The sequence below is a fragment of the Gopherus evgoodei genome, chromosome 3 (genome assembly GCF_007399415.2).
Source record: "Gopherus evgoodei ecotype Sinaloan lineage chromosome 3, rGopEvg1_v1.p, whole genome shotgun sequence".
Classification (NCBI taxonomy): Eukaryota; Metazoa; Chordata; order Testudines; family Testudinidae; genus Gopherus; species Gopherus evgoodei.
The window spans coordinates 79,755,255-79,783,094 of NC_044324.1; the positions used below are offsets into that span (position 1 = coordinate 79,755,255).

The following is a 27,840-nucleotide window of genomic DNA, read 5'->3' on the forward strand; positions in this document are numbered from 1 at the left end:
CTAACCCCCTTTTGAACCCTGTTATAGTATTGGCCTTCACAACGCTCCCTGGCAAGGCGTTCCAGAGGTTGACAGTGCGTTGCATGAAAAAATACTTTCTTCTGTATTTTTTCAAACCTGCTACCTATTAATTTTATTTGGTGGCCTCTTGTTCTTGTATTATAAGAAGGAGTAAATAATGCTTCCTTATTTATTTTCTCTATACCACCCATGATTTTCTAGACCACTATCATATCTCCCCCTAGTTGCCTCTTTTCCAAACTGAAAAGCCCCAGTCTTATTAATCTTTCCTCATATGGAAGCCATTCTAGACCCCTAATAATTTTTGTTGCCCTTTTCTGAACCTTCTCCAATTCCAATATATCTTTTTTGAGATGGGGCAACCACATCTGTGCACACCACCACCAGGTGACTGAAGCGCTGATCAAGGGGGAGAGCCTGGCTAAAGGGCAGCGTGCCAGTCTGTGGTAAGAAGCCCCTAAGTTTGTAAAAGCACTGGAAGTGTTAAGAGCAGCTTAGAATGCATTTTGCTTTTATTTCATTTTACCAAATCTAACTTGTAGTGCTTTCATTTATAATCACTTAAAATCTATTTTTGTAGTTAATAAATTTGTTTGTTTATTCTACCTGAAGCAGTGCGTTTGGTTTGAAGTGTGTCAGAAACTTCCTTTGGGATAACATATCAATGTCTTTGTTAAACTGATGAACTCATATAAGCTTGCAGTGAACCAGATGGAGGTTCCTAGGCTTGTGTCTGGGACCAGAGATATTACCTAGTGTCATTCGGTTGCACAATCCAAGCATGTCTGGCCAAAAGTTCTGTCATGTAGTTGGGAGCAGCTTACATGCCAGAGACTGTGCGAGAACATCCTGGGAGTGGGGGTTCTCACAGCAGAGCAGGTTAAGGCTGGCTCCCAAAGTCGAGGACTGGAGTGACCTAGAAGATCACAGGTCCAGATAACACCAGGAGAATATCACAACCATTCTGAGCAAGAAAGATAGTTAAGAATCCTCTTTGTCTCTTAACCAGATACCCAGGCAATACCAGAGATGCAGCAATGTGTAAGCTTCCCTACAATGTGCCTTACTTCCTGCATGGATGGAACATCAGTAAAACAGTAATAATACCTAACTCCTATATAGCATTTTTCATCAGTAGATCTAGAAGTGCTTGAGGAAGGAGGTCAGTATTTCATTTCCATTTTTGAGGTGGGGAAACTGAGGCAGAGAGCAGTATAGTAACTTGTCTAATTGTCAGCCAGCAGGCCAATGGCAAAGCCAGGAATAGAACCCAAGTCTTCTAAGGCCTAATTCAGTGCTCTACCACCTAGACCATACAGCCTTTCCAGAGAATGAGCGTATTTTAGATGCCATATCAGTACACACCCTTAGAGTGTCAGCAAGGGTCCAATTAATGTTAATTATGGTGGTTTTTTTTATTATTCATAATTTGTGTACCAGCAAGTGAGATCACAAAATCATTTAATACACTTTACTACTACACAGCAATTAAGGGAGCAGAATCACAACCAAAAGAACTATTCTACATAACTAACTGGCTAATCAACCCAGACTGCAAAGCCCATTCATTGGGTCTGAGCAGCCGCTGCTCAGAAAAGCTGTCAGTGTACTTTGCTGACAAGAGCAAAATGTAAATTTAATGTAGGAAAATTTCAGTATTTCAGAAGGTTTTTTATTTTTCCAATGGGAGAATCTAAATGAAATATTTTGATTTGGATCAGGTTGACTCAAATTGAAATATTTTGGTTTGTGGTACCAAAACAAAATTTTTAATTTTGGGCCAATTTGATGTTAATCCATGTCTGCCTGAGCTGCTGCTATGTCTCAAGGAAATTGTAGTTCAGGAACTGCATGCTCCCCTTTTCTCCTGTGGGCTGGACTCCCTGGCTGAGTTTGGCCCCATCACATTGGCCAAAGCTCAAGCACCCTGAAAAATGTCAGCATAACAAAATGTGAAACAGCTCTGTACCCTTCCTGGCTAGTAAAAGTTAGCAAAGAAAAAGCTACCTCTTGGAAATTGTTAATGCTTCTTTCAGAGATGCATACCCACCAAAAGCCTTGAAAAAGCAATAGTCCACCCATTCCTCAAAAAGCCAACATTGTGCCCTGAAGACCTCTCCTGCCATACCATCACCAGTCCCCTATTCCTGGATAAAACAACAGAGAAAGTAATAATCACCAAGATCCAGCAAGGTACAGCACTGAGACATCCCCTAAATGACAACTTCTTCCTTGCTATGGACACAGGCAGATCTCCATGCTCAAATTGCTGCACTTCTCTGCAGCCTTTGGCACAGTGCCCACAAGGTACTGCTGCTAACCCATCTACATGACATAGCAGAAGTAGATGGCTCAGCACTACAGTGGCTCCAATCATTCCTCTCCAATAGAAGGCGGAGTAGTGATGGGAAACTGTTCCTCCTCTCTGAAGGTTGTCAATGGGGTCCCACAGGGTCCATACTATCCTTGCCCCTCTCGTCAATGAAACCACTGGGAGAAGTAGTGAGATGCCATGGGCTCAGCTGCCAACAATATGCAAATGACACCCAACCCTATAGCTCATTTGCCACTGATGCCACCACCACCATTAGAAAGATATTAGAATGGCTACAGGAAGTCAGCTCTAGCCTTTTGGATGAAGAGCAGCTGGCTCAGGCTGAATCTAGGCAAAATGGAGGTGATGCTGGGTGGAAAGGGAAAACACTTTCAAGATCTAGCTGAGATACTGTTCGCACCTTCCACTGATGGCAGACAGCTCCCATTCACCAAAGGGGTATGAAACCTCAGAGTCCTGTTTGACTCCTCTCTAAGCTTGGACAGCCAGGAACTTTGGTATCTAAAAGTGTCTTTTTTTCTCCTCCCACTCTGTAGGAAACCTTACCCTCAGATGATGACCTGACTACAGTGTTCCATGCATTCATCCCCTCTGGGATGGCTTACTGTAATTCAGTGTGTCTGAAGCTGAATGTGAAGATGATGAACAGGCTCCAACGGGTACAGAATGTGGCTGCCTGCCTTTTCTATGGCTTAGGCCTCCATGGTCTAGTGCAAGTCAGGTCTGTGTTCAAGTCCTTCCACTGGCTTCCAGTCAGTTTCAGATGCCAGTAAAACCTTGGTCCTAATCTTCAAAGCAGTTAATGGTTCAAGGCTCAGCTACATCAATGACCAGATTTCAATCTATGAACCTTTGAGACAATGCAGATCACAAAAGCTAGGATGTAGCATATAAGAGCTAGGCATAAAAGCATTCCCAACTGATGGAATGAATTTCCAGAGCAAATGAGGTAAATCCAGACTCTGTCTTTAGGAACCACTGCAAAACCTCTGAAAAAAGCTTCTCCACCATAGCAAGGATAACATTCACATCACTCCATCTGCCCAAATGCTCCCACCACATGAAGAATAAACTTTACCTCTCCTGTAATACAAACAAATCAACCAGCCAAACCCAACAACCAAACAAACTAATAAGCAAAAATACCCCAGAATTTTTACCCCAAGAGGGGAGTAATACCAGAGACTCCATCAAGTCTACTAGGGACTTTGCTATTGCTATTGATTTTACCTGGGAAAAGCTCAGATACCATGGTGATGGGCAGCAGCCTAAAACCCTAAGACAGATAGAAATGATCAAGTACATCAAGTTTTGTGACCTACTGTGTTACAAACATTGATTAATTTGTCCGATACCCATAGCTACAGATGGATGGTGTAGCTATTACCTCCGAAGCTTTGACATGTGGCAAAGAGTAGCTTAATAGTTCAGTTTGCTCCTGGAAGAGCTCTTTAGGTGTGCCAAATAAGCAGCGGGCAATTTCTATGAAAAAGCAGTGCTGCTGCTCCTTGTGAAGCTTTAACTTCCTGCAGTGCCAGATGTAGCTAGTGTTTTACCATTCTTTCTTCAAATAGCAGTGCTCAGGGGGGATAAACTTTACTTAACCTAATTAATTTTAATCACAGCTTTCAAATCTCATACTGTGCAAAGAATTACAAATTGGAATACATTAATAGAAGCCATGGTTTATGCTGCAAACTAATTGTGAAATGTGCATTTACATTGTCTGCATGAACTTGCAATTACCATTAAAATAAAATTCAGTTATGTCCTTTTAAATTACTAAAATGTGAAGAACAGATTGAGCTGGTCCCATATGTTGTACTAAATGGCTTGAAAATGGCCTACATTTCCAAGAGTTAAATGACTCTCCTTGAACAAGAGGCTTTAGAAAATGATTTCCAGTGTCTAGAGTTAAGATGCTTCCAGGCATTCTTGTTGTTTAAACAATCTTTATAAAAATGGATTATAGGTTTAAAGTTTCCCACCTGCTTTAACACAGATTCATTTAAATAAAGCAGACAGCTTTTTTTCAAACTCTCACTTAGGTTTCCTTTTATGAGTAGATGGAAGTAGCAACCACTCTCCCTCACTATATCCAAGATCTCAGTCTGAATTCCTGCAAAATTCAGAAGCATCCCAGAAAGTGAGCTTCCCAATAAAGAAGCTGATCCTTTATTCTTTGTATCTTCTGGTAAAAGAATGATGAGAGAAATACTTACAAGGAACTCCAAAGCCAGGTAAAATCCAACCAGGGAGTTTATTACAGACTCAAAACATTGACCATATTTATCAAAATGTTCACTAAGCTTCATAACTCTTATGCAATCCTGATAGTTTTGAGAGATTTTAACGTAGGGTAAAATTTTCAAGAGTACCTAAGGGTACATCTACATTGGAAATGAAGATGTAATTGTTGCATGGGTAAGCATATCCATGCTTAATTTAGCTAGCACTGGTAACAATAGCAGTGTCGATGTGGCACAGGCTTCAGCATGGCTAGCAACTAGAGTACATACCTAGAGCACTTGGAGGGCTTGAACTCTGGTTGCTGTCTGCTATTGTTAATTAAAGATAGTATGGGTATGCCTACCCAAGCTACAATTATACTTGCACCCCCGCAAAGTCCCACAGCTCGAGCCCAAAAAAGTTTAATTAAATTACAAGCTAGAGTAGGAAGACCACCAGCAGGGGATGCCATGGAATACCCTGGGAGCAACCTGGGACTGGGTAGTGCTGTGCCCCTTAACTCTCCAGCCTGGGCTGTCTCTCACAATGCTTTGCTAGTGTCAAGCAGCAAACCCCTCCAAGCGCTGTTATCACTCAGCACAGCTGCATGTGAAGCCCCACACCTAGTTAGATTGCATGAATGCTCCCTGAACCACTCACGAATCACGCAGAGAAAGGCAGCAGCAAATTCCCCCCAGCTTCCGAGCCCTGCACCTTGGAAACCTGACCGGTGTAAGTTCATTACCCAGTCTGCCCTTCCTCAATGTGGAGAGGACACAAACAAGCCTTTGTAAACTGAGCTGAGATTTCTCAAGCATTTTAACCATAACACATTGTTTTAGGTAAAACATAAAACAGATTTATTAACTACAGAAAGATATATTTTTAATTATTATAAGTGGTAGGCACAAAAGGTCAGAGATAGTTACCAAAGGAAAAAAAGGTAAGTGCACGGGGTTAATCTTAAATCTTAGTATACGAGGCAGTGTTTAGATCAAGCAGTTTTTGTCACCCCGCTGGGTGTTACAGTTCTTAATACACAGGGTTCCCCGTTTAAGCCTGGGACCAGTCTCCTCAGCTGAAGTCTTTATCTTCTCAACGTTCTTGTTTCTTCCAGCGTAGGTGCGGGAGGAGAAAGGCCAAAACATGATGCCACTGTCGCCTATTTTATATCCTCAGTCCATGTGCCTGGACAACACTAGCCCAGACTGGTCACAGAGTTGAGCAAGCCCCCACTGGGTGATGCTTGTGCAGTCGTCTTACAGTCTTGTAAATCCCTTGTTTACAACCCCTCTGTTGATTTATGGTTGTTTAACACTCTCCTGGGCATGGATCACCTCCTTCATTGTCACTAGCAAACTTGCAACATGTTTCAATAACAACCATACAGCAAAATCTCATAACTTCATATACATATTTTGACAGAACAGTGGGTTTCAGCAGATCATGACCTTTCCTATGATATCTTACATAGCATGCTTTATATGAAATATATCCTAATTATCTGACAGTGGTGAATATATTGGCTCCCAGGTGGTGCTTTGAAGTACAGAATGCCCAGCTAATACAAGAGTAGAACTATAAACACTGCATACTTTATAAAAATAAATACACAAATACAGAAAAAAAATGACTCATCCTAAAAACACTTATTGATCCCTTTCTAGATTTAGATTAATAGATTAGAAAGCCAGAAGGGACCATTTCAATATTTAGTCTGACCTCCCTCATAAACAGGCCATAGGATTTCACTGAATTAATTCTTGTTAGAACTAGAGTCTATTTTGATTTAAAAGCTTTCAATGATAAATAATCCACCACAACCCCGGTAAATTGTTGCAATGGTTAATTACTCTCCCTGTTAAAAATTTGTGCCTTATTTCTAGTCTAAATTTTTTTAGTTTCAACTTCTAGCCACTGGATCTTGTTATACATTTCTTCTTTCTATTCAAAGTATTACCAGATTGTCACAGGCTCTTGGATCATCCAGGAAGACTCCTCTGGATGACTGAGGGAATAACTAACACTTTAATCTTCTTCTTTTTGTAAATCCTAATCCTGCAATCTGATCCACGTAGTTGACTCCTTGCACTTGGGTAGAGTTCCATACCCTGCATGGGCATAAGGGTCTGCCTGAGTGGAACAGATTGGAGAAGCAGAGCCATACATAGTAACAGGGAGGAGAAATGTGACTTTAAGAGCTCAACATTTTTCTCAGGATAACAAGACCATATCAGCTCTTCCAGTATAATTGGTCCAGATAACTGGTATGTGCAAATCCTCCTCATTTACCTGATAGAGTCCAGATCTACACTAAATCCACAAAAGAGCTACCAAGAAAAGAAAAGGTTTATAGAATAGACATCCCTTGTGCCTCGGAGAAACGTTGAACATCTATACAGGATTCATGGCACCCCTGCCTACAAACTACAGTACAGTGTCTCTTTTTAGACATATTTTGAACAATAATAACACTTGCAATTAATTAGAACATTTATTTTACTAACTTATAACGCTAAAGTCAATAGAAAAGTTCCACAATATGTTTTCTCATTCAAAATGCAGGGAGACTCTTTTGTAGTGAAGCATTCACATTCACAGAACCACTTCATGACGACGTCATTTGGATATTGTTTCTACTTTGCTATGAATCTAGTTTCACTATAGCAGGTTCAAGCTTCTGTATTCCACTGTATTAAAGGATACCATCGAGAGGAGCACAGCAGTGGTTGCATTTTCTTTCCGCTATAAAACTCTATAATTTAGCATTTTCTGTTGAGCAAGATTCCAAACTAATCTGGTTTGTGATTAGTCATGAGACACATCACAGTCTTGACACTGCAATCACTAGTCATTCACATAGAAAAAGGTCAAGTTTCAGTCCTTTCAGGAAACCACAACAAGCTTTTTATATGATAGATGATAATCGTTGGCTAAGTTGCAAGCTTCATGCTTACTAAACAATTTATAGTCTGTTGGAGCTGCAAGAAAACTATGTTTAGAATGCTGAGTTTAAAGATAATAGCTAGCTACAATATTTTTTCATAGAACACAATACAAAATATGCTGATGTTGGAAGACTAAAAGGATGAAACATTGGTGGATGAGGATGTCCAAAATAAGACTGAAAACCATTAATGCCAAAAGCATTTATGCAGGAGTAAAATTAACTATGTTGTTGCCCTGCAGCTGCACTTCAAATTTACATTTGCATGAAACAGTTATGAAATGCATCTTCTCTTTTTCAAAGTTGCAGTTCATGGAAAGTTAATCCAATTTTAAAGTAGATGATGGGCCAGATCCTCACCTGGTGTAAATTATAATTATTGCTTATTTGTGTAAGCAGAGTCAGGATGAGCTCTACACTGACATCTGGTGGAAAGAAGTTCAGAGAGTGTATTTGCATAGGTACGCCCACCCTATCCCAGACTCCCAAGCTGTGGGATTGCTTGGTGACAAATTGCTCACCCTCACTTGGGTGGTACTGGCTAGACATGGGACATGGGTTCCAAAACCCAGAGAACTGAGAGAGGTTGGGGACAGGTATTTGTGCCTGGTGATGCAGTTGTCTTGTGGAGCCAAAAGCACCAGTTGCACCCCCTCCTCTCTCCACTGTGGAATGTCAGAGTTGATTTTTTTTTTATTCCCTTAAGAATTTAAATACAGGTTACTGAGCTGAAATCACTTTGGGCTAATGGTGCACTCGCACTGGGGCTCCCCCACTAAGAGCTGAAATAACTGAGCTGAGAGCACTGAGTATTGTGCTAACTAGTGGGGGAGCCTGAAGATATGCTGTGGAACAGAGCAGCTGGCAGAGTGGAGCAGTTGTGGAGACGGCTGGTGGCAGCAGAGCGGAGTAGCTGTGGGACGGGTGGAGAGGCCCACAGAGCGAGCAGAGCTGAGCAGTTTGCAGAGAGAACTGGAGCAGCTCATGGAGCAGAGCAGCTGGTGGCGCAGAGCAGTTTCTGAGGACGGCTGGAGGAGCAGCGTGGAGTGGCTGGTAAAGCGGAGCAGTTTGTGGAGAAGGCGGAAGCAGAACCCACGGAGAGGCAGGGCAGTTGGCCCCGGACCACGTAAGGTGCCCCTCTCTATCCAGGCTGGGGGGGAGGGACCTCTACAGATAAACTCTCAAACTCTGGGGTGGCATTGACCAGAGACTTTTGGGTTGTTGGACTTTGGGGTGATGGGACTTAAAACCCTAAGGGGAAAAAGGACAGTGCCAAACGTACTTGGAGGTGGGTTTTTGTTTATGGTTTGTGTTATAACCCTGTTTGTGGTGTTTCTCCAATGGGATGCCGCATTAATTCCTTCCTTTATTAAAAAGATTTTGCTACACTCAGACTCCGTGCTTGCGAGAGGGGAAGTATTGCCTCCTAGAGGCGCCCAGGGGGGTGTGGTATGTGAGTGTCCCAGGTCACTGGGTGGGGGCTCGAGCCGGTTATACATTGTGTTACTGAAACGGAACCCCTGGATACTGAACCCGGCCCTTGTTGCTGCCAACTCAGAGGGGCAGAAGGGTTACATTTGTATTATCATAACACCTAGAGTCATAGTCATGTATCAGGACCTCATATAGCAGGGATGGCCAAACTGTGGCTCATGATCCACATGTGGCTCTTTTACCATTAAAGTGCACCTGACAGAGCTTCACCCCCATTCCCTACCTAATAGACTGGGGTAGAGGAGCTCAAGACCTTTGCCTTGCAGAGGGGTAGTGGGGTAGAGGCTTCTGCCCAGCAGGGAGGGAAGGGTCTTGGGCCTTCAGTCCTGCAGGGCACCACCTGCTGGGACTCAAGGCTTCAGCAGGAGTGGGGCTGAAGCCCCGAGGCCTGGACCCCAGCAGGTGTGCCCTGGCTCTCAAACTTCTGAAGGTTGTTGTATGTGGCTTGGAGAGCCAGTAAGTTTGGCCACCCCTGCAATATAGCTGTAAATAAGCTCTAGTGCAGTGTTTCTCAAACTGGGGTTGCCGCTTGTGTAGGGAAAGCCCTTGGCGGGCCAGGCCAGTTTGTTTACCTGCCCCATCCGCAGGTCCGGCTGATCACGGCTCTCACTGGCTGTGGTCTGCTGCTCCAGGCCAACAGGGGCTGCAGGAAGGGTGGCCAGCACATCCCTCAGCCTGCTTCTCACAGTTCCCATTGGCCTGGAGCGGTGAACTGCAGCTAGTGGGAGGCACGATCAGCCGAATCTGCGGATGCGGCAGGTAAACAAACCGGCCCGACCTGCCAGGGGCTTTCCCTACACAGGCAACGACCCCAGTTTGAGAAACACTGCTCTATTGGCCTGGTAATTTTTAATGCACAGTCTCAAAGTTCAGGGCAACTGCACCTATATTCCCCCTCTGTGGTCCAGCAAGGGCACCCACTCTTGGCTTCTGGCTCCTGAGCCATCACCTCTCTTAGGTGGACCTATGCATGTCTCTCCCTTCTAACTGGGGTATTTCCAGGCTGACCATTTCATTGACTGACTGTACTGAGACCTCCCCCAGCAAAAGTCAGATTGACTAAGTAGACGTGGTTCACATCTCTCCTCAGAGATGGTGGACAATGTAATTGGCAAGAGTTGTAAGTTACTACACAGCTAAGCAACTCTTTTATTCTTAAGGTGAAAGCATTACAGAGAAAACATATCAAAAACGATAAAAGAACCTACACACATGCTAATAAGGTCACCAGAGATCACCTGCCAACTCCAATGAGGGCTTTAGTTGGAGATTAGTCCTTCAAACCCCACTCAAGGCTTTTCCTGTGGTCACCAGTTCAAAACTGTTTTTGCTGAGAACTAAACCTCAAGTCTTATGGGGCCTCAGCAGGCCAAAGACCTTCTAACCCTTACCTAAACATTGGAACCCCACTTTGACCAGAGGTAGGATGACCAGATGTCCTGATTTTATAGGGACAGTCTTGATATTTGGGGCTTTATCTTATATAGGTGCCTATTACCCCCCCACCCTGTGTCCTGATTTTTCATACTTGCTGTCTGGTCAGTCTAACCAGAGGTCCTGCCCATTTGCTGGATCAGAAAGAAGCCCTGAGTCAGTTTAAGCTCAAGCTATTGAACCAAAAATCCCTTCGTTGTCTGTTGATCCCTGGAGAATCCAGTTTGAACTGGTATATGTGAGCATCTCTCCAGTGGTCCTTCCTGGAGATGTTACAACCTGAATGAATTTGCCTAATCACCTCCTACTGTTCTTAGTTCCTCCCCCTGGAAATACAAACAATCCTTCTATGTATATATAAACTTCTGCATTTTTATACAATCAACTCCAAAATGCTAACTTAATTAAACAAGGTTTGTGCAGGATATTGTCATATCTGTCACACACAGTATTTTACCGTTTTCTAAAATAAATTACCTACTGTATTCAAACAAAATATTTACATTTACTTCTTTTCAAACTGCACTGAGAAGACAAAAAATTAATTATACAAGTCAACAAATTCAGTAGCTGGTCAAGGAGATTACCTCTACAGCTGTGTTCAACAGAGAAGGTTCCAGCCATGCAGTGCACCTTCCTCTCACTTACACTAATGTAAATCATTGGTGAAGTCAGTGAGGCTCCACTGGTACAAACAAAAGGGATAATGGGAGCAGAATTAGTCTGATTCCTATCCAGGGGACCACATTGCCTTCATTATAGTCAGAAAGGTTTTTACCATCTTGTTCAACTAGAGTATGTAAAATAGACAAATAAAAACCTAAACTAGTTTAAATCAACCAATTATAAAATATGTAGTATAGTATTATACCCTGCATCTGCGGGATAATAATAAGTGAGGAGATGAACTTTAGGCACATACAGAACCGAGTGGTAGGACATTTTAATACCAGAACTGTATACAATGTGCATGCTAACCAACAATCTTAGCGTAAGACATGGGTCTCAGGTTTGCTACAGAATGAGGAAATTGGTAAGTCAGCTTGGTCTTGCTCGGAAATCTAAAAACAATAATAGAATCACAGAAATATGTGGCTGGAAGGGACCTTGAGAAGTCATCAAGTCCAGTCCCCTGAGTTGTGGTAGGTCCAAGTAAATGTTGACCAACCCTGACTGGTATTTGTCCAATCTGTTCTTAAAAGTCACCAACGATGGGGATTCCACCATCACTCTTTGAAGCCTATTTCAGAGTTTAGCTACCCTTATGTTTAGAAAGTTTTCTCTAATACATAAGCTAAATCTCCCTTGCTGCAGATCAGATCCATTACTCCTGGTCCTACCTTCATTGGACATGTAGAACGATTGACCATCATCCTATTTATAACACCTTTAACATATTTGAAGACTGTTATCAGGCCACCCTTCAGTCTTCTTTTCTCAAGAGAAGACATGCCCAGTTCTTTTAATCTTTCCCCAGAGGTCAGATTTTCTAAACTTTAATTATTTTGGTCACTCTCCTTTGGTGTTGGAACTCCCTCTGAAACCTCTTTCCACTCAGCTTCCCACGACCTCAGTTTGACTCCAGCCTTCGTCATTCAGATATCTTTATTTGGCATAGAGCAGTGCTACGCTCAGTGTGGGGAATGGATGCAGGGTACATCACAGTTACAAAGTTACACAGAAACCTTTTCCCTTTATACACATTACACATCTCATTTGCATCACACATTTTTGGATTGGATTGGCTACTTTGCAGGAACCAATTCCTGTGCAGCATGCACCACATCTCTACATTTCTAACTTCCTGTGTTATCTAGTTCATAGTAACTATTTCCCTGCATGTTCTCTTGCTTATCTTAGTCGGCTTAGGCATTCTGTTTTCTTAGCCTACTGACCTATTTACTTATCTTATTTAGTACAAATGTTCTGTTTTCAAACTGATGATTCATTTCTTTCCCTAATTCTGTCTTTCAAAAAATGAGGCCTCCTTCCATATGTTAATTGCTCATGTCAGGCTAGGCCTGAGCTATCTTTGGACTCTCTCCAATTTCTCCACATCTTTCCTAAAGCGTGGCATCCAGAAATGGAAGCAATACTCCAGACGAGGCCTCAGCAGTCCCAAATAGAGTGGGACTCATATGTCACATCCAAAACTCTTGTTAATAGACCCAGAATGGTATTAACCTCATTTGCAACTGCCTCATATTGTTGACTCATATATTCAATTTGTGATCCTCTATAACCCTTAAATCCTTTTCAGAAGTACTACCACCTAGCCAGTTAGTTCCCATTTTGTGTTTGTGCATTTGATTTTTCCTTCCTAAGTGAAGCACTTGGAACTTATTTTTATTGAATTTCACCTTGTTGAATTCAGACCAATTCTCCAATTTGTCAAGGTAATTTTGGATTCTTATCCTATCCCCCCTAAGTGCTTGCAATCCTTCCCAGCTTGGTGTCATCATTTTATAAACATACTCCACTCCATTATCCACATCATTAATAAAAGTATTGAATAGTACAGCATCCCTCACTGACCCCTGTAGGACCTTACTTGATACACTTTCCCTGTTTGAAAGCAAACCACTGGGTATGGTCTTTCAATCATTTGTGCACCCACCTTGTAGTAATTTCATCTAGATCACATTTTCCTAATTTGTTAAGGAGAATGTCACATGTGACTGTGTCAAAAACCCTACTAAAAATCAGGATACATTACATCTACTGCTTCCCCACCAGCCACTAGGACAGTAACCCTGTCAAAGAAGGAAATTAGGTTGGTTTGGCATGATTTGTTGTGTACAAATCCATGCTGACTAATACAGCCCTATTATCCTCTAGGTGTCTACAAATTGATTGTTTAATAATTGTTCCAGTATCTTTCAAGGTAATGAAGTTAGTCTGACTAGTGTATAATTCTCTGTGTCCTCATTGTTCTCCCTTTTAAAGGTTAGGTACTTCTTAGCAATTCATCAATGTTTCCACTATTTGTAGGATCTGATTTTCAGACCACTAAAGAGGTCCTGGTGTAGCTTAATTGGCCTTTTACTATTCTTCACATTTGGATTCTTTGCAGTTATACCTTTAATATTGTCTTCCTGAGAAACTGCAAGGTCTCCTACACTCTTTTTTTCCGTTAGATTTTCTTCTCCTGGGCCCTTACCTACCAGTTCTCTGAATTTGAGATGAGGTGGGCTGAGATTTACTAGAGATAATTTTCTCCCAGGTGTCTGGCTGGTAGATCTTGCCCACATGCTCAAGGTCTAACTGATTGTCATATTTGGGGTCAGAGAAGACATTTTCCTCTGGGCTGGATTAGTAGAGACCCTGGGTTTTGTTTGTTTTTTGCCTTCTTCTGCAGCATCTGGCATGGGTCATTTGCAGGTTTAAACTAGTGTAAATGATGGATCCTCTGTAACTTGAAGTCTGTAAATCATGATTTGAGGACTTCAGTAACTCAGTCAGTGGCTAGAGGTCTATTTCAGGAGTGGGTGGGTGAGGTTCTGTAGCCTGCAATGTGCAGGAGATGAGACTAGATGATCAGATGGTCCCTTCTGGTCTTAAATCTAGGAGTCTGTTTTGTTGCTATTTTTTTTTAAAAGTCCATTGGCCTTCCTTTTCTTAGAATCATGAAATCTATAGTTTCATGCTCACTTTCACCCTAGTTGACCTCCACCTTCAAATTTGCTACTCTGTTGGTTAGAATCAAATCCAAATGCCTTTCCTCTTTGTTACTTCCTCCATTTTCTGAAACAAGAAGTCATCTACAATACATTATTAAAATTTTGAGTTTTGCTGTATTACTTATCCAGCAGATGTCTTGATAGTTAAAGTCTCACATTACTACCAGGTCTTGTGTTTTGGATATTTCTATTATTTGTTCTAGAAGTGCCTCATCCACGTTCTCTTCAGTAGACCCCTACCATGATATCACCCCTATTTTACCCCTTATATCTTTACTCAGAGACTTTCCACTGGTCTGCTTCTGACCTGCTTCTGGACCTTGAAACAAGTGTATATATTCTTGACACATAATTCAACACCTCCTCCCTTTCATCCCACCTGTCCCTCCTGAACAAGTTATGCCCCTCTATGCCAATATTCCAGTCATGAGACTTGTTCCAACGAAGTGTCTCTGAAATAATGGCAATTGAAATAAAAATAAACTCAAGACTTAATATTTTGAGAAGGCCTAAAAAACTTTATAGATTGGATAGCAAAAAAAACCACACAAAAAACCAAAAGAAAGCAACATGGCTGCTCGTTAAAAAATTCTGTAAAAGCATTTTAAAAATTAAAAATAAGGTTCTGATTGAAATAAGGGCTCCTAGAGAGCTATTAATGCATTATACATTTGAGGTCTCCCCCTGTATGGCTGCATTTATTACAGGAACATGCTGTGCAATCATTATGAAACAATGTACCTAAGATGTATCTCTGCCAATCTAGTATGCACAGGAGGAAAGCTTTAATCACTAAATTCAGTTTTTTTATTTATTATGTTTAAAACTGGTTAAGAACTGCAAAATGATCTTCCTTTTTTGAGACTTGTACAGTGGCAGAACTGGTTGCTGGGTGGTAAGAAATTGCATTCTGGTGGAAGAGGTAGGTAACCTTATTAGAAGATGAAACACAAATCAGCATTTTTTTTTTAAACAACCATCATGAGCATTAACTTTGCTTCACTCTGTCTAACCTCTCCAGATTATTTCTTTGGAGCTGCTGAACCAGTAAAAAGTCTGACTGCAACATTTGATGGTTGAATCGTAGTAGCACATAGCAGGCCAAATTTTAAAAAGTATTTAGGCATCTAAAGATGCACATAGGCAGTAATGGGATTTTCAAAGCACCAGAGGCCTAACTCCCATTAAGCATTGTAGTGTGTCAACATAAACACAAAAAGCAACACCTTAAGCAGTTTACTAGAGAGCTTCCCTGGCCAGGAAGTCCCTCTGTTTATTATACTTCTCCTGCAACACATTCTCATCCCCTCTGGTAATCTATAAAACACTGCACAGGCACTTAGCTTCTGCTTCTCTGATCTGTCAGATTACTTCTATGCATTGCAACCCAGCCCACCCTGCTCAGATAAGTATAACAAGTATTACTCTTATTTTGCCAGGTGGGGTAAGCTGACACATGGAGTTTTAGTGACTAGCCCAAGATCACTGTGGCAGAAATGGGAATAGAACACCAGGGTCTCAAATCCTACTATATCCAATAAAGGGAACCCCGTCTCTCTCTCTTATAGCTCTGATCCATCCACTGCTAAGACTGCACATTTCTGGTGATGCAACATCTGAAGTTCTTCCATCCACCACTATTCTTGCTATGAAGAATCTCCAAGCCTGAATCACAGAACCTCAACCTGTTCTTAAACTGTGCACACATTGAGAGCTTTAACATTTTGTGACTGGACCGAGTAAAACCAACAGGAAAAGGGGACACGACTACTCAATATTTTGCCATGCAGTATTATAACTCACACAGCAATGATTAGGTCTATTCAGATACAATTGGAAAATTAGCCTAAGTAAATACCAGGCACAGGATCATACAGGGTCACGAGAGCTCAAAGTGATCAGTGTTCATCATTATATTATTAAGGGATTTGTATTTATGCCAAGTTAATAAGTGAAGACAGTCTATAAATGACTCATTTGGTCATTCTGTATCTCTATGCTTCATGAAAATAACCACAGCAACGTTTAGTGTTACAATCAATTTTTGACTTGTGTTGGAGGGCAGCTGCTTCTCCCCTCTTCCCCTCCAGGCTTAACACAATAAGACTGGACAACAGGACAAAACAGTGTAGTTGGTAACGTTATTTGAGAATAGCTTTGTCCGTTGTGCTGATCCACAAATATTTTTCCCCATGCAGAGATATGTTGGGCTTAAATCCAGGCCTGTAAACTCTTCCTAGAGATTTTCCATATTTTAGCTTTAATTTACAAGTGTTTGTTCATTCCAGAGTTAGAAGGACATTAACCAAGGCTAAATCTCTCAGCTTTTTGTAAGTATGGACCTGATCCTGTAAGCTCTGAGTGCCCATTGAAAAGTGTCAGTACCCAGCAGAAGAGTCTCAGCACCCAGCAGGACTCAGCCATGTATTGGGGTTTTGTAAGTAATTCTCACACTGCATTGCCCTGAAAATCAGTATTGAAAGCTGATGAAGTTTTACAAAATTATCTAATCAAGCTGCTTAACACATCCCCTTCCTGTGCATTGTCTTTTAAAGTGACTCTGGCAAATACTTCTCTTGAGAGAATTTGGGCAATGGGTTTAATGTAGGCTAACTAGTTCTTCACTCCGCAGATCCAAGGATGGAATCTCCCCTCAACAACAGTCCCTAAAAACCTTAGACGAACACCCCTTCACTCCCTTGCAGTGATTGCAAAGAAGCCAAATCTGACTTCCTTGCAGTCACAGAGAAATTCCTCCAAGACAGTGGGCATGCCACAGCTGGCCCCAGGCTTAGGGATCCACCAGCACCTTCTTCACATCCTCTTCCTCACCACCTCCACTACATACTACGGTGTATTTTTGCTTTGGTTTGGGGTCTACCTCCCTTCTCTGTTCACTGAAACTCGAAACATCATTCTTGGTCATCTGGGTCAAAATGCTAATTGACTAGAATTGCTATTCATTTTTCAATTGAAAACGTCCACATTTTTCCTCTGAAACAGAATTTTTGTTTGACAGGAGATTTTTAAATCTCAACATTTTGTTCCATTCCAAACAAATTGCCTAGGAAGGTTGTGGAATCTCTGTCACTGGAGATTTTAAAGAAACAGGTTAGACCAGGGTGTACCAATCTGAGCCTGCGAAGGAGCCAGAATTTACCAATGTACATTGCCAAAGAGCCACTGTAATATGTCAGCAGCCCCTACCCCCCCATCAGCTCCCAGCGCCTTCCGCCCACTGGCAAGTCCTGCGATCAGCATCTCCCCCTCCACTCCCTCCCCACACCTCCCAAACACCTGTTTGTGACATGCAGGAGGCTCGGTGGGTGGGTGGGGCACAGCAGGCTCTGGGGAGGGGTTGGGAAGGGGTGGAGTGGGGGCAGAGCCTGTGGCAGAGCCAGAGGTTGAGCAGTGAGCATTCCCTGACACACTGGAAAGTTGGCGCCTGTAGCTCCAGCCCCAGAGTCAGTGCCTATACAAGGAGTCGCATATTACTTCTGAAGAGCCATATATGGCTCCGAGCCAGAAGTTGGCCATCTCTGGGTTAGACAAACACCTGTTAGGAATGGTCCTAGTTCAGGGGTGGGCAAACTTTTGGCCCAAGGGCCATATCGGGGTTGCAAGCTATATGGAGGCCGGGTGGGGAAAGCTGTGCCACCCCAAACAGCCTGCCCCACCCCTCCCACTTCCTGACCCCTGACTTCCACCCTCAGAATCCCCAACTCATCAACCCTCCTGATCCAGGACTCACCCCCATCCAACCCCCTCTTCTCCCTGTAACTTGACTGCCCTGACCCCTATCCATACCCCTGCCACTGACAGGCCCCCCTGGGACTCCCACACCTATCCAACACTCCCTACTCCCTGTCCCCGACTGCCCCCCCCAGAACCCCTGACCTATTCAATTGCCCCCTGCTTCCCGTCCCCTGACTGTCCCTCCCAGAACCCCTGATCCATCCAAACCCCCCGGCTCCCGGTTCCCTGACCCCTATCCCACCCTTCACTCCCTGAAAGCCCCCGTGGGGACTATCCAGCTCCCCCGTTCCCCAAGCCCCCCGAAACTCTACTTCATCCAACCACCCCCTGCTCCCTGTCCTGACTGCCCCCTTACCATGCCAAAGCAGCCATGCCGCCGTGCTGCCCAGCAGGAGCAGCAGGCCAGAGCGCTGGCAGTGCAGTGAACTGAGGCTGCGAAAGAGGGGGGACAGCAGGGAGGGGTCGGGGGCTCGCCTCCCCAGCCAGGGGGGCAGGGCAGGACGGTTTCGGCCTGCAGGACGTAGTTTGCCTATCTCTGGTCTAGTTATTATGTGGTTCTGTGTTGAGTGCAGGAGACTGGACTAGATATACTGAGGTCTCATCCACGATTCCTGAATGACAAGGATTTTTACATTCCCTGTGAAATTGATACTTCATTTTCTCAACCAGCTCTAATTAGCGGAGATCCTCAGAGTGTAACAAATATAATTTGGTCAGGGGAAGACAGGAAATGCACTACTGCCTTATAACTTGTAGCATACAAAGTCACTTTTAAAATCTAACATATCTTGTATACAGACTCTGATACTATCCCTACTGAGGATGTTATAAAGGTCCTCGAAGTTTCACATTAAAATTTGGTCCACACAAGATCAAAACTATTACTACAAAGCTGTCTCAAATAAATCAATTAATGAAGGTTAAACCTTCTGAGTCTCTAGGATTTCCTTTGCTGTTCCCTTTTATTATTATTTTTAGTCAGTCTATGAGAGAATATTTTTTCAACAATCTCCCCCTGATACTGTTTGTAAATAGAGTTTAAAAGGATATAGACCCTCAGCTATTTATGTTTGGCTAGAAAGGCTATTCTTACCAGTAACCTGTCTTTTCTTGCAATGTGATTGGGTTTTAGGCAGAGGAAAGAGCTCTCAGACATTATTTCTTTTGTCAGATTCACAACTTCAACCTTCTTAGGTACAAGTGGTCTCTCACCTCTCTAGGAAAAAAATCAAACTAGACTAAGGTCACTTATAAGTACAGTACTACTCTAGAAAATGACTATGTAAAAAGGACAACCTTGCCCAACAGATCTGTTCCTTGTATGTATTCAGAGTCAAAGCTGCCGAGTTTGAGGAAAACAGGTTTTTTTTTTTTTACTGCTATTGCTAGTTAACATTGCAGAGCCAACATAGCTCACTCTGTAAGCCATCTTCTACTACTCCGTGTGCATCAACAGAATGGCTTATTACATTCCAATCAGTTACATCTGACAAAGCCACAGAGGGTAAAGGAGTTGCACAAGTGTCACTGAAAATGCAATCTCAATACAACGGGAGTTATACGCTGGAGACTGAGGGCTCAGCTTGGTCTGAAGCACCTTCATTGCTTGATCCCAGACTCTCTGTCCCATGTGAAGTTTGCAGGCTCTCAGTTAAAGATATCTCCCACATCTGTAAGCAAGTACATTCAATGTAGCACCACTGAGACACAAACATAGAATCCCCACCAGTGCCACTTTTACCAATTGCTTTTCAGAACCAAACCTGCTTTTAAGTTTATAGCCAGTGTTATGGGTTACACTTCCTGAGCTTCAGGAAAGGTATATAGTAATAGGATTGAGGTCTTCATGTTTCATGACATCACCCTTAGTTTTCAAAAAGCTCTATGCTGCAAGATATGACTGATTAGTTTGAGGACACAAAAGCAATGGACCCAAACCACAAAATTAGATACAGCTCCAAACTTCCCCAAGCCCTTCTCCAGTTTAGAGCTGGGGTTGTGGTTGATGTGACTTTACCAATAAGTCTTTTAACAACTTTCAGCTGTTGTAGTCCACTGTACACAGAAAAGTGACTATGGAAAATGGCATCTTCCTTCCACATTTGTGCTCCCTACCTCTTACTGATGAAAGTAGGTTTTTACTACTGTTTGTACTCTCTCCCCACCACAGCCCCAGGGCAGCCTGCATCTCAAACTCCTCATTGCCGGCCCCACCCCACTCCCTAGCTGGACCCCTCACCCTATTCACTCAACCCTCTGCCTCAGTCCCCTTCTTCATCCCAAACCCATTATCCCCAGCCCCACCCAAGCCCTCATCCCCCCACTCCCCAACCCTCTGCCCTAGCTCTAAGCCCCCTCCCACACCAGTCTCCTCATCCCTGGCCCCACTCCTGACCCTCTGCCCCAGCCTTGAGCCCCCTCCCACGCTCCGAACCCACAGCTCCACCGTCACCACACATCACTTCCATATTGGTGCACATAAAATTAATTCTGCACATGGACACAAAAAATTAGAGGGAACACTGACCATGTGTACAATAAACCCCCAGGTAACAACACTTGTCCGAGTCATTTCTGTCCCACCATGCATTGCCAAAACTACCCAAGAGACAGCACAATGAATGGTGGCAGGTTGTATGCTAGGATACCTACCAATGGTGCACTGTACTGTTCGTCAACACAAGCACTTCTGGTGAGTATGTGCAGTACTGACAAGGAGCCAAGTATGCACATGCACAAGTGATATACTGTGGTGGCTGTATGCCAATGTAACTTGCATTGGCAAAACTTTTGTAGACATGGCAGCAGTGCATGAGAAAGAACTGGGAGAACCACATGAAAGTAGTGACTCCACAGCATGCTCCACTCCACCCAAAGAAACTCTTGTATGCAAGGAATATGCTTTAGTGTCCTATCAAAAATGAGGGAGGATGGAACCAGCAAAGAGCCACAATGGGCACATTCATCCCCTTGTCACATTTATCTCAGTCTCATGTAGTACTATGGAATTTTTCACTATTTCTGTTAGCAGCTCAATTGTGGTCAATATGGTGGGCAAGCAGATGTAAAGGACTAACTCCCTGCACTCAATATCCAGGGAAGAGCAGCCTGCATGCAGCTGTTATATTCCCTTCTCTCCCCTCCCCACCACTATGTTGGGTGGGAGCAGTGGGGGAAAAACTGTTACCTACCTTTCGTAACTGTTGGTCTTAGAGATGTGTTGCTCCTGTCCATTCCATTCTAGGTGTAACTCTGAGATGCTATGTCCAGCACCCAACAGTCCAAGGTGACTTGGGACCAGGCCGAATGGAAGGGACGAAGATGGTTGAGGAAAGAGTGGGGTGGATCCTGGAAGGTGACTGGGCCGTTGCTCTCAACTGCACCCTCTAAATGAGTGCTTCTGTCCCCTGGTGTGTTTTGCCAGGCTGGGCTGCATGGGTGAGTGAGAGGAGAAAGGATGATGGTGGCTGAAACTAATATTTCTGACTCTTCTCCTTGCAGACCCTAGATGAGACTGGCAAGGCCTAGGAGGCTGGGGTGGCCGCAAGCGCTTTCTCCCAGGCTGCGGTGTATGCATGCCCAGCAATTGAAGGGTGATCCTCATGTCCTTTAGCCCATCCAGCCTAGCATCCGTCTGGTCCAAAAAAAGAATATTCCCATCGAATGGGAGGTCCTGGATGGAGGTCTGCATTTCTTGGGAGAGTCCGGCGGTCTGAAGCCAGGAGCTGTGCTTCATTACCACTGCAAATGCAACCATCCTGGCTGCTGAGTCTGCCACATACCATGGCCATCTGGAGGGAGCATCTGGCAGCCACCCTGCCCTTTTCCACCAAGGTTCTACATTCTTGGGGCAAACCCTGTGGGAGGGACTCTTTGAACTTATGGAGGGAGTCCCATAAGTTAAAATTGTAACAGCCCAAGAGGATCTGATGGTTTGCCAATGGTATTGCAAACTGGGCATCAAATAAATATTCCTTCCAAACAGGTCCAACCGTTTGGCCTCTCTATTTGGCGGGGTTGAGCTAGTATGCTCGTCTCTTTCATTGGCCACAGAGCCCACCAGCGAGCCGAGGGAAGGGTGGGTGTAGATGTATTCAAACCCTTTGGCCGCGATAAAGTATTTCTTTTCGGCCCTTTTTGAGGAGGGAACAATAGAGGAAGGAGTTTGCCAGAGGGCCTTGGCAATCTTAAGGACACCATCATGCACTGGTAGTGCGACACGGGTTGAGGTAGAGACTAACAGGACATTAAACAAGGTGTCCAGCTGCTCAGCCATTTCCTCCACCTTCAGGATCAAGTTCTCAATCTCCCAACACACCGAGGCCTGTGTTCTTAGAAATCATCCAGTGAGCTGGCCCTCGAGGGTCCTGCAACCGCCTCATCTAGGGATGAAGATGATGACAGCACTATTGGGGGAGGCTCCAGGGCATCTTACTCCACAGGGGAGGAAGGCTTGGGATGGGTACAGTTCTCTCTGCCTCAATCTCCGAGCATGCCTCATGCACTGAGCATGGTGCAGTCTGTGCTGCCAGCTGTTGCTCTGAGGTGGCAGTGATAAGCGGTGTGAAGGGGGCATTACCATAACCAGCATTCTGACAAATAAAATACGCAGAATTTTGGATTTTTTGGTGCAGAATTCCCCCAGGAGTAAACTACTATGAACAAAGGATTTACAATGCCCTAAGGCTTGAAGTCAGTAGATGAAAAACTGCTAGCCCTGCCCATGCAAGGCAAGGCACTCTGACTAACCTCCACGGGTGGTAAGAAGGAAATGGGAGGGTATAGGGTCAGTGATGCCTGATAAACTGGCATATGAGTGCAGCACTCAAGTAAGCGCCACTGCCGACCCTTCAGGTACTACAAAAGGCAAAAATCTCAGATGACCGCACATGGGCACACACACATCTAGAATGGAATCGACATGAGCAAGCACTCGATGAATACGAAAAACTTTGACTTCACACCAGCTGGGCAACCCTGTGCTAATGGATTTATGCACTATGAGGCTCAGGATTTGTCCCCCATCTGTGAACTAGTGGAAGCAGGAGGCAGATGATGACTGTCACAATTGCCTCCTGTCCTGGCAGCCACCCTCGGGTGTGTGTGTTTCTGAAGAGATTACATTCTCGAAGTTCAACCTCTATGGTGATGGCATAACCAAACAGCCCATCAGTCCTATCCTACTGCAGATCTTTAGACCCATGCAGAACCCACTGTAGGCACAGATGTGGAAGCTGGCGCTCAGGAGGTAGCTGACCCTTCTGCTCCACATGAGTGCATCTAGAAGAACAAGCCCACTCAACTTGATTTCCTCCGATTGTACTGAAACTAGACAGAGGAGACCAGTCCATTCTTACAACCAGGAGACAGACTCAGATCTTCCTGCCTTCATTCCTAGCTCTGCCACTGACCATGTACAAGGTTGGTCATTTAACATTTTCATGCCTCTATTTACCCATATATAAATTGGACCAAAACCCTTCTGAGGCTCTATTAATTAATTCTGCAAATACTTTTGAGATCCAGGAATGTAATTACAAAGCATAAATAATGACTTTAACAACACCACCACCTTACTGAAATCACATCAAATTCTTGTTCAGTTTGTTTTACACCTTGTAACAGGTTTGTATTCATTTAGTCTAAATTCAATTCTGCTGTGTCACACTGATTAAAACAGCCAGCCATGTACAGTACAGGAGGAAGGGAAAGATGTCACTTTAACTGTGTGGAGCAGATGGGAGGAATTGTTGCACACTAAACTGACCTAATTCCTCAATCTGACAGATTCCAGGTGTTAAAAATGCTCAGAAATAATAAACTGACACACTCTTACTGACAGGAATAATGCAAACAATGGCGCCACCTTTTCCTGATATAACACTATTCTGTCAGGATTTAGTAATTAAATAAAGAGCCTAAGCAACAAGACTGGAACGTATTTAAAAAAATCCCATGCACCTGAACCAGTGAAAGTATTAAAGGTGACTACAGACAACTTACTTCACAACAATCAATTCTGGAATATATTTAAGTCCTTAAAAAAGTTAATCTGTTTTAAACAGCATCACACATGTATGAGAGACCTGGCTTAGCAGGATTTTTCTCCCCAACCATTAGCATGTGGAACTCCTACTCCCAGGGGTTGGGAATGCTCTTCCCACATTGCTCCTACTGTTACTAAAAAGATTAAAAAAAAAAAACTAGTATGTTTGAGCATGGCATCTGGGAACCCCTTGGTAGGACAGGCAGTCCGGGGGCAATGGGACAGAGTTGGGATAAAGTTACTGTTATCCAGGGAGACAGGATGCTCAATGGATTAATTGCGACTGCCTATGTATTCCAGTGAAGCCTCTCACACAAAGCATAAGTGTGTTAGGAACAGAATCAGGCAAATTTCTCCAGATAGGGTTGTCTGAGGTGGATTCAGTGTTGACATGCAGTTGTGGTGGGATCTGTTTGTCCATAGCTGTCACTCTGCATGCATCAAGGAAAACAGCAAAGAACAGAAGAAGAGTGTTCTCTTTTTGGTACCGATGGCTGCGTCCCACAAGCTGCGGGATTCCCTCACAGATCAAAGATGCCATGGCAAGTGGTGGGGCATGACAACTCTGTTAAAGTCTCTCAGCTTTTATTAATTTGATTCCTGCTAATGTAATACACCCCTGTAGCAGAAAGCCACACTGCTCATTCCCACATCATATGAAATAATTCACTATTTTATGTACAAGTTTTGAATTACAATCTTCAACTTTTCATCAAAAAACAAAAATAAAGCCTAAAAAAGCATTTTTGGTAAAATTGCACAGTATACAGAAGCATACTTTCATTACACAATGTCTTACACAACACATATTTTGACAAAAAGCAGAACCTGTTACCGTTTTGAGAATGAGGAGGCAGCGCCCAGACAAAACTAGATGTTACACATCCACAACTAGAGGGCTAGCTTTAACTGAGTAAAAGATAACATGAAAAATATGTCCTGAACACTCCAAAAAAGCTTAACAGAAAAAAATAAAAGCACATTTGTAAACAACTTAAAAACAAAAGCCTTTTGAAAATGCTGAAGTCACAAGAAGATAAATTGTTAGTTCTCCTTGGCTCAAATAGCCATTGCTATCCTCTAGGTTTGCTGGGGGGAGATGTACAAGGATTTTGCCCACACAGAAGACTTCACTGAGAAAGTGGGGGCAAATAGTTCAAATTTTTGGTGGAATTAGGGAAGGGAAGATTGAAAGGCAAAAGGACATGAACTCTATATTCTCTCTGGAAAATATCATTAGAATGGCAACACAATCTAAGCAGTAAATGGAGCTGAATTCCACACAGTGTACATTACTTATTTTACAGTCTGAGACCCTTTTCAATGTAAACTTAAAAGGTTATAAGCAACAGTTCTAACTTAGACTTTTGTATTATGTACCATTAAATGAAGTTAGCATTGCTTTCACTTCCATTATTCAAATTTTGCCATAAAGTGACTTTGCATATGAAGTGTTAATATTAATTTATTTAAACATGTTTCACTATGACACAGAAGAACCTCAATAACTGTCCTGGGAAATGATTTTGCAATTATTAACCATGCACATGAAGTCAAGCATTAGTATTCATTCTCCTCTACTTCATGCTTAAACACATGCTAAAAAGCTGCTGAGCACTATGTCCATTTTGGTAGATGGACAGATGTATGCAAACAGCAATGCTTTGGATCACTTGTGCTATTCCTAATACTACAGTTATTTTCTCTGCCAATTACATTTTGCTATAAATATGTGTGCCCTTAAGTTGATCCCAATATCAGTTTCAGCTAACTAATCAAATTATCTGCTAAGGTTTCGGGAATGATAACCCTTCCTTTATTTAAATAAAGTGAGGGAAGGGTTTTAACTCCCGAAAGACTTGCCAATAATAGGTTTATTTTAAAGTTAGAATGACACTGTTCACTAAGGTATCCTTCATCTTTGATATTCTTATACATTCACAATAATATCAACATTTATCAGATAGGAAGAAGAGCAGAAGAGAAAAGTAGTGAGGTTTTTACAACTAAGTATTTTACCAAGCGCTACTAACAAACTCCTGCATTAATTAATTCATCTGAAATGAAGCCCAATCATTACAAACTTTTGATCATCTTGCTGGTATTTTGATGATAGAATAGATTAAGTTTTCATTTTATCTTTGCAAAAGATTAATGTTATTAAAACCTGAGACTGAGAAACGTAAAAATAGTTTAGGATTCTATTAAAAAGTGACTCAGTTGAAAGTTAGTTTATAATCCAAACAAACAATCCATTTTCAGTGATTTCTGATCACATAGTCATGGCAAATACAGATACTGACCATTCCATGTTTTGTTTGAGTCTGTTAAATGCAACTCTTCAGTCACAAAGGCAGCAGGCATTCTGTGGCAGGCTTGCTTTGAACATTCTCAAAGGACTGAAATAACTAGGATTCACAAAGCAGACTAAGCCATTTCTCTCATTTTCTTACCAGCTTCGTCCATCTGCATTCCCTACTTCATATCATGTTTTTGTATTTAAAAATAAATAAAAATTACTCAAGTCCTCAGCTCTTTATCCAAAACAAACTTATTTACATGTATGGTGAATACGGACGTTTTCCTTTCAGCATTTCAATAAGGGATCAAAAGATCCCAATAAGTAATATGAAGGGAATGATTATATAGAACTTTATATTCATTTGCTTTCTGAATTGGCTTCCAAAGATGCTACAGGCATAAAAGCTTTAAAGGTTAACACATGCTTCCACACATTTTGATTTTTTTTCTCCTTTTATACAAGAGACCCACTTTGCTCAATGAATCACCATCATAATTTTTTGCCCAGTATGATTAGGTGAAACTGCATGCCATCCCACTCCTCACCCCAAAAAAGTAAAGAAAATACAGCCTTTTGCTTCAAATATTTTATGAATGCAAGATTACAAAAATTATATTAGTCAAAAGGCAGTGCTATCAAGCACTGAACCAGTGATCCTGGCATCAGTCTGACTACCATTTTACATGTGGAAAAACGCACTAAATCTACAGGTAAAAGGTATCACTAACGCATCATGAATTACTCTGGTTAATCAACATCAGCTCTGCAGCATGGTGCATGAGAGAATGACTGTCATTGTAAATTTGTTTGAGATGAGACACAAGAACAAAACCATTCTAAAACAGAAGTTTTTGTTTTGCTCTTATTGAGGTAACATCAGAAATTAAAATAAGATTTTACAATTTAGCAGCCATTTTAATTCTTTTGTTAGGCTAGCTTTCACACACTGAGCACGTGTACAGCCACAGTTCACTGTATTTGTGTAAGCTGAGTGCTGGTGATTAATTCAAGTCACTGTTCTCCCACCTCATTCAATAAACCTGTTGAACTGAATGTTCACCATAAGAAAAGGAAAATAAATGACATTCTAAGTGCAGTAGACAAATACAGGCATTCTGAACACATCAAGAGGCTAACACTCATGAGCTGTCATAATAAGGGATAATACAAAAGTCTTTTCTGTGCATATTTTTGATTTGAAAGGTCCCAGTGAATCATGATGTGCCTTGTCGTTTCTGTTGCTGATTTCTGATGACCTCTAACTGTTTTTTGCATTGCTGGTAGTAAGTTGAAAGACTTTTGTTTTCGTCTAAAAGCTTTTTATGTTCTTGTACCAGACGGGAAGTGTTTTGCTGGTCTTTTTCATCCTGGTCCAGTTCTGCTATTAGCTCCTGTCTACAGATAAAAAAAGGTTAATGTTAAAATGTTATGGAGAACAAAAATCATAGAATTATAGAATATTAGGGTTGGCAGAGACCTCAGGAGGTCATCTAGTCCAATCCCCTGCTCAAAGCAGGACCAACCCCAACTAAATCATCCCAGCCAAGGCTTTGTCAAGCCAGGCCTTAAAAACCTCTAAGGATGGAGATTCCACCA

The 27,840-nt window shown here is 42.5% G+C and overlaps 1 protein-coding gene across 1 annotated transcript in view; it reads right to left on the reverse strand.

Annotated features, from left to right (window-relative positions):
* Positions 1 to 24,506: 24,506 nt before the first annotated feature.
* The window catches only part of MAP3K7 (mitogen-activated protein kinase kinase kinase 7), a 71,618-nt gene continuing 68,284 nt past the window's right edge, over positions 24,507 to 27,840 (reverse strand). Inside the window, 1 exon segment of the mRNA XM_030555962.1 lies at positions 24,507 to 27,639. Within this exon segment, the coding sequence (XP_030411822.1) occupies positions 27,459 to 27,639 (181 nt within the window). The 3' untranslated portion in view covers positions 24,507 to 27,458.